Source organism: Bidens hawaiensis, unplaced genomic scaffold (genome assembly GCF_021521415.1).
Source record: "Bidens hawaiensis isolate Kalapana, Puna unplaced genomic scaffold, B.hawaiensis_p1.1 tig00063714_1, whole genome shotgun sequence".
NCBI lineage: Eukaryota > Viridiplantae > Streptophyta > Magnoliopsida > Asterales > Asteraceae > Bidens > Bidens hawaiensis.
The window spans coordinates 59,007-66,905 of NW_027506539.1; the positions used below are offsets into that span (position 1 = coordinate 59,007).

At 35.5% G+C, this 7,899-nt stretch overlaps 1 protein-coding gene across 3 annotated transcripts; it reads left to right on the plus strand.

The window, feature by feature from the left end:
• The first annotated feature begins 234 nt into the window (after nucleotides 1-234).
• LOC143618117 (zinc finger CCCH domain-containing protein 3-like) lies at nucleotides 235-3,812 on the plus strand. Of its 3 annotated transcripts, none has more exons than XM_077090439.1 (7): nucleotides 235-763; nucleotides 829-998; nucleotides 1,126-1,194; nucleotides 1,950-2,066; nucleotides 2,140-2,388; nucleotides 2,712-2,942; nucleotides 3,322-3,812. In XM_077090439.1, the coding sequence occupies exons 2-7, from the start codon at nucleotides 831-833 to the stop codon at nucleotides 3,634-3,636; spliced, it is 1,149 nt and encodes a 382-aa protein (XP_076946554.1). In that variant the 5' UTR covers nucleotides 235-763; nucleotides 829-830; the 3' UTR covers nucleotides 3,637-3,812. The 3 variants fall into 3 exon arrangements, with proteins under 3 accessions (XP_076946554.1, XP_076946553.1, XP_076946555.1); XM_077090438.1 differs by having other exon boundaries at nucleotides 829-995; nucleotides 1,120-1,194; XM_077090440.1 differs by having other exon boundaries at nucleotides 829-995.
• The last annotated feature ends 4,087 nt before the right edge of the window (nucleotides 3,813-7,899 follow it).

A 7,899-nucleotide genomic window follows, 5' to 3' on the forward strand; every position in this document is an offset into this window, starting at 1 on the left:
CCCGTGGCAAAATAGCTAGGTTAGGCCCATTAGGTTAGTGATCAAAATGTGTTTTTTTAATTATAAATGAAACATTATTAAATATATTTGGTATTATTTATTATTAATTATTTTTAATTTTAAAATTTTTAATACTCATTCTCGTTGTAGTACACGGGTTATAACCTACTTATTATTAATATTATTAAAGCATAATTAAACCCAAAATACATTTTCCCACGTCATGTTTGTACCCATAATCTTAACGGCCAGGATCCTTTCCCTTGTCCTCCACGCTACATCCCATCTCACCTTTTTAACGGCCACGATGATCCCACAACATTTTATTTTTACAGGAAAATCTAGTATTCCGGATACTAAAAATAAAAACATATTTTCCGCCCACGTATTTTCATCCTGTTCATTATGAAATTACCAAACACCCCTTGACTCACGCCTTCCAGTCCTGGATATCAGGGACCGTTTCGTCAATTACTAGTCGACAATATTTCAGTATTTACGTGAAAACCAAACTTTACTTGATTGCACTTGAATTCTATGATCAAACAAATCACACATTTGTAAACTTCTAACATGTTTCAATTTCTTTTCAATTCTATTTAGATTAATGGAATAAATATAAATATTTACATTGATATATAGATCATTCATGAATTAAGCGTGGCGATCCAGATTTTATTCCCTTTTATTATTCGATTTCATCTTCCATATTTGATCATCTTCATCATCAATCGGAATCCAGTTTTAATTGCTTAATTTCGAGGTAATTAATTAATAATTATATGTCTAAATTTTGTTGAAATTGGTCTTTGATTTATGATTTTGAAGGTATGAGGAGTTTGGGTATTCGTACGGATGGGAAGACGGGTTCAATGGTGTATCAGGATCGTCCGGGTGAACCCGATTGTGTGTATTATTTGAGGACTGGAATGTGTGGGTATGGTGATAATTGTAAGTTTAATCATCCAACCTTCAATGGCCAGGTAAAGGTAAATGTTGTTTTTTTAATTTCAAGTTTCGATTCAACAACATAAGCTGTTTATTATTTATTATTTTTCCTAAATTAGTCTGCCTTTTTTTAATGTGTTTTACCTTTATTTTTGTATTTTGTTTATTAAGTTACAGGATATTAATAATAATAATAATCAACATGGAGGTAGTCTTCCTGAAAGAGCTGGAGAACCAGATTGTGTTGTAAGTTTTATTTTTCTTTATGTTTATAGTTTCAACATCCATTAATCCCGGTTGGGTTGGCGGGTTGGTAGGTTGAATTGTTCAACCGAACATGATCCCTCGTGTCTTTATTCATGTCAAAAGCATTAACTCTAACCCGTACACACTTAAAAATTTGTGTAATGCGAAACATGATTCATTTAACCCGTTTATCTAAACGTGTCAAATGGGTTGTAAAAAATGGGTTAAACATAACGGGTTAGTGGGTCGATATTTTAGCAAAGCAGGTTGGTGAGTTGACGAGTTATAATCAAGTTGTAAATGTATTAATCAACTCGGTGGGTTGTGAAAAAATGTGTTCAAACTTCAACGTGTCATAAAAATATTGGTGGGTTGACTTGTATAACTAAACAGGTTGGCATGTCGACCTGTTTTACTAAGCAGGTCACCCGAGCACAACTTGTTTAAATAATCAGGATTGATATGCCCATCCAAGACCCAATTATTTTCATATTGTGTCCAGGTCGTGTCGTAAATTGTCACCTCCTATTCGAGGTGGTTGGGTCCTGTGAGGTTTTTACTTTTTAATGATAAGTTCTCACGGTTAAATAAATAAAACTAAATTGAAAGGAGTGAGGCTTTTGTAAAGGTTGAATTGGGCTAGCCCAATAGGCCTAACACATGTGGACCTAAGCCTAAATGCTGACCCAAGTAAAATGCACATTAATATAACCATCATTTTATTAAAACTTTCAAATCTTTCAATATTGTTTCAGTATTTTTTGAAAACGGGTGCTTGCAAATACGGGTCATCATGCAAATACAATCATCCAAAAGATAGAAACGGTGCGCCTCCGGTGGTGTTAAACGCAATCGGTTTCCCTATGCGACAGGTATTTAATGTATTACTTCAATGTTAGTTATCTATATACATTTGTTTCTTAACACATTATGGTACTGCTTTAGGAACAAAAGTCATGTCCTCATTATTTACGAACCGGGTCGTGTAAATTTGGACTTGCATGCAAGTTCCATCACCCACAGCCAGTATTAGATGGACTGAAGCCACCGGTTTGTGGACCTATGCCTTATGGACCAGCTGGTGCACCGCCCTATGTTGGCAGTGCGGTTCCATGGCCATACTCGACTCCTCAAACTTACCTGCCGGTTATGCTCCCGCCATCGGGCCCCGCACGAGGGTGGGGCCCATACTATGTAAGTAACTGTTTCTACCAGGGTGTGAACGAAACCGAAATGTAACAAAATTAACTAATGTAACTGAACTGCAATAAGCGATTCCAAATAATAAAACCGGACCAAACCCGTTGTGAAAAACAAAATTTGAGACTAAACGGTTTTTAAAAATCCACCGAATTTTCGTTTTTTGTTATTCGTTTTGAGCCCAAAACCGACACAAACGGGCTCTCATGCTCACCCGTCAAGTAGAGCATATAACTATATAAGCGCTAGCAGGAACCTTTAAATCTTTGTATTAGTGGTGAATTTTAGAAATGACATGTTGGTGTTGCTATCTTTAGGGAAATATGAGCCTGATACTCTCGACCAATGGTTTGACTTCGGTTGACCATGTTTACCAATCAACACCAAGTTCAAATCTACCTGTGAGGCCCGGTGAACCAAAGTGTCGCCATTTCATGAACACTGGAGCCTGCAAGTATGGGTCAGACTGCAAGTACCATCATCCACAGGAGAAGATGGTTCTATCGGGTGCTGGTTCCTTGGGCCTGTTTGGGCTTCCTTTAAGACCTGTAAGTTAAAACCCATTTCATGAACGGGCCTTGTGAATTATTTGGTAGTGAATTTCAGGAAATTCGCTGGTTTGGGTTTAGTATAAACGGGTTGAACACGCGAATCTGTTTAGTTAAACGGGCTGTGTTCATGTCAACCCGACGGATTGGTTGATCCATTTAACCCATTTTATTTTAAACGGTCATGTTTATGTCAATCCGACGGGTTCACGGATTGTCCCATTTATTTTTTTAAACGTGTTTTATGTCTTAATAAAATTGTGTTTTGTCAAATATCTGGGCTCGGGTCGGTTTGGACCAGTCAACCCGTGAACACGGCCGGTTTAGCAACCCGAGAATTATGCTTGTGAAGTGACTCTTTGGTATGTTGAAAATGCAGGGTCAACCTATATGTGTGTATCATAGTCTCTATGGAATGTGCAAATACGGGTCGGGTTGTAAATATGATCACCCTTTTGTGGTATACTCGTACAATTACGTCAATGGGTTGACTAGCCAACCACTAGATGGCTCATCACTGCTTACTTATGGTGGGATGACCTCACCTGATTCATCCCCTTCAAAAACATTGAAGAATCTCCGCTTGACAAGTGAACCGCATAGCAATGGGAAGGTATGTACGGATGAGTCTTCGGGCGAACATGAACATGCGGGTTCTTCTCATTCGTCTTCTTCACATAATCAATCTGATTGAAGCTCGATTCATTTGACATTTTTCGCTCTTGTTTTTGTTTTGTTTTGTACAAATGATGAATGCAACGAACTTACAAACCCTCTTTTGATGGGGTTGGTTTTGGTTGTGAATAATAGGAAAAAGTGTGAACTTTATAATTGTTGTTTTGGTGTGGTGATTTGCTCTACTGATCTTTAATGCCGCTTAGGGCCTGACGAGATGGAGTATAAGAGTAAGAAAATCGTCACGTAATAGGAACAATGGGGAAGGGCCAGACGACTGGGGTGTAAGTGAGCCAAGCTGAAATGTGAGTCACTCGAGATCAGCTAGTTGAAAGCTCGAATCTAGCTGAGCTTAAATGAGTTCAAGCTCCTTAATATAGGTTTGTTTAATAAACGAGCATGAACTTCATTTTTCGAGCTTGAGCTGTTTGTGAGCCTGAACAAATCTATATTTTATCTGTATCATATTAATAGAATGTATTAGTTATAAGTTACGATACAAGTTACTAAATAATATATATAAATTAACAAATAAACAAGCCGAATGAGGGTCGAGCCAGGCTTGAACAAACGACACACAACCTGAGCTCGAGCTGGACTCGTTAACACGCATACCAGCAACTAAACCAACCGAGATCTGATGGGCTTAGCGTTGGAGAGAGACATGAGCAAGATAATAAAAACTTTGTTAACTATTGTGTTCGACTGTTAAGGATAATTTTAAAAGAAAATAGAAAATATAATCCTTTTTAATGTTTTTTTTTTGTTTTTTTACTTTTGCCATCATAGTGATTTGATCCTTCATCATTTGAAAAGATAAACTCTTATCCAATATATTGATAAATGTCATTTGGTAAAAGAAAACACAATCTAAATATAACTTTTAGTTGTAATAAAAGCAATTATGATGAAGCTTGTCTATAAACAAAAACTAACTAATATAAAATGTGTAACTCTAAATAATATATCCTATTTAACGCGTAAAAAGTAATCTTGTCTTTTATGAGACATGTGTACAACATAACATTTGATGTATCACAAGAGAAGTATATCTTTATTATTTTGAAGAAGTAGACATGACATATTTCACCATTTACTTAAAAATTCCATAGTGTCTAGGTTATTTAAATCTCAACGGCTTCAACTAAAATATTTGACTAAAAAAGGAACGTGTCCAATGATTAGCTAAAGAGATCAAAGTATCAAACGGTTAATGTTATCTCAATGCGTTTATGTTTGGCTTAACCTTTAAATTGTTTTATTCAAAGGGGTTGAGTTGAGTGTGTTTGGGATTAGCTTTTGCTTCTTTTAGCCTTTTTCAATAAAGGCTGACAAACATGGGAACAGTACAAAGCTCCTGCAGTAAGTTTGAAAGAATGGATTCTTTATGTTTTTCACAGAACTAGTAAATTACCCAAATATTCTTCATAATAAATTTCTGATTCCTCCCATATGATTTTCACATTCACATCATTTCAAGAACGAATAAAATAGACAATGCATGGATTTTAGACTAGTAAAAAAGTCTACTACATTGATTGACGTCTTTAATTTATGTTACATAATTGAATTTGTGGAAGCAACCATATAACCGATCAGTTAGGCGAGATAAAACAATCAAGTCATCCGTCCTCGGTTGTTCCAAGCTAGGACTGTGCAACAACCGTCAAAGGAGGACCCATTAGAAAGGAACTTGAGGCGGAGTGACGGTGAAGTCAGTATTATGCTAAAGATATAAAATGCATATTGATAATGTATAGTACGCTAAATAAGAGATGTATATGTGTGCTTATAGTATGGAGAGATGATGATCGTTTCTTTCAAAACTGTAAGCCCAAACATAGTGGGGGTTGTGCTATGGGAAAAAGCCCCAAAACACCCAGGTACACGGTACACAGCCCCCGGAGTGTTTTGAGGCGTTTTGGGCTTCAAAATAACATTTTGTACAAAAACGACTTGATGGAGAAGGTGGGGCCAAGGATTTACATTGTCCAACCAATGGAGAAGAAGGTGAGAGGCGGTTCCTCCCTCCACTACTATGCATGGTCTAATAGATGGTTGAATGATCGGCTATTATATAGAATTGTATGAAAAATCTAGTTGGTGATTTAGGTTTAGAGTGTTATCACATTCTTTTTTAGTGTAATTTGTTATATGAACTTCTTCTAACAACACAATTTTAGTTAAATTTTAGAGATTTTGTACAACATCTTTATTGTGTCCTCTGTCAAACGCTACAAAACACATAAACTCAACTACTCATCAGAACAAATACTTATCCTTAAAAAATACTCATTTTCTCTTCAATATGTGACGTCCCATTTCAAACATCTCTTTAAAAAATATCATCTACATAGGATTGTCTCATGAGCGACTCAAATCGTTTCCGGACTATTTAGGATGCTGTCATGAGCGACTCATATCATTTGCAACCCCAGTGATCAAATTAGGACCCATTATAGAGTTGATCGAAGTAAATGAATGGACAAGTACAGAAGTTATGGGTGCACCTAACATCATCTTCATAATTCTTTACCCCCATAACTCCATAGGCATCATCAATGGGCTTCTGGCCTCATGTAGGCCACCCCTTATTCAACCTCATATCTAACAATGAATCTTAATATGCATATAAATATTAACTTATTTTGCTAGTTTTCATATATTTCGAAAATATGTCACTTACAATTATGTGTCGTTTTGTTTTGCCACATGCATAGCTCAATTGTTAACTAGGACATATAATTTCATTATATGAATAGGCAAACGGGCCACCAAGATGATGTGATATTTTGTGGTGCAAAATGCACCGTTAACAAGGGATATATGAAACATGTGAGATGTATCGACATTGCTTTCATCACGGCTCTAATATGACTGAGATATTTGGTACATTTTGTTTCCAACTATTTGTAAAAGAGAGAAAAACGATACATATTCATTTGAGACTCTGGAGCTACTTAGCCGAATTCAACGGGTTATGAATAGTAATGTTGTGACCTCAAAATCAATCAATGTAGTTTATATAGCGAATGCTTAAACATTAATGGTAAATTTATAATCCATATTTATTTAAAGTATACTAACCTGTTACTTTGTATAATTTTGCAACATTTTGATGTGAGGCAAAGTTATTGTTCAAAATTTACAGATATTTAGGCTTTATTTGGCATGTTTAAACAAAATTAAATTTTTAGATGTGGACTGAAAAAATTTATCTTATTGCCCAAAAGTCAAAAAAGAAATAATTACTTTTGCTTTAACTGTGTATTATGTTATCGAGTCAAAGAATAATAGAAAAAACGCACACGCATTTTTAAATGTGCATTTTGCGTTAAATAATCATAATGAATTGTGCCAAAATGACAAAATTACTCCCGATTTGCCGAAATCTTTTTAACGAAAAGTTGCAAGAATAATTATTATACTATAGGTTGTTTCCATGTGTAGTATATAATTTCATATTACGCCAAACATATAAAAAAATGTTAAAGACGTTTGAAAATTGATTTTGCACTTCTTTTATCCGTTAAAACCTCTTATGTGAAAAATCATGCAACCCGCCAACACTAACAAACGAGATTAGAAATATAGTAAATTACACCAGATATATGGCATTTAAAGGTTACGATAGAAAACTATGTGAAAGTTGAAAACTTAAGTCAAAATGAAGGCTTTACACAAAAAGAAAAAGCAATTACCTTGTCACAGTAAAACTGTGGGCGTTAAACCCATCGGGCCAAAGCCACATCATCACCTTTAGGCGTCAAATAACCGAAACAAGCATGCTAAAGCTAGGCGCGAATCCATAACCCCCATAAAGAAACAATGAGATGGTCTTAACTTTTTAGTTAACTTAATTTTTAGTTTAACCACAACAAAATAGATAGACAATGAGTTAGTTATATTGTCTACGTGACGGTACCATGTAATAGAATGTTGTATTGTTGTACACTTTTTCGTTAAATCATAAAGAATAGTACAAATGCATGCTCTTATTTTTTAGTTTCATTTGGCTCGTAAAAGATGGTCAAATAACATAGCAAGTTAACACATTAAAAACAAGAAAAAGGTAATTTAGGTAACATATGGTTTACTGTTTACTGTGGAGTTGAATTTTGACTTATTGTCGGCGGGAAACACAAGAGGCCCACCGGTCCTCAACCTTATTTGGAGGAGTGAGTTCCAAAAGAAAAGAAAAGAAAAGAAAAGAAAAGAAGAAAAGAAATCTCAGCAAATCTCACCTCCTCCTGGCTGCCCCACCGCACTACTGCCATTTCAC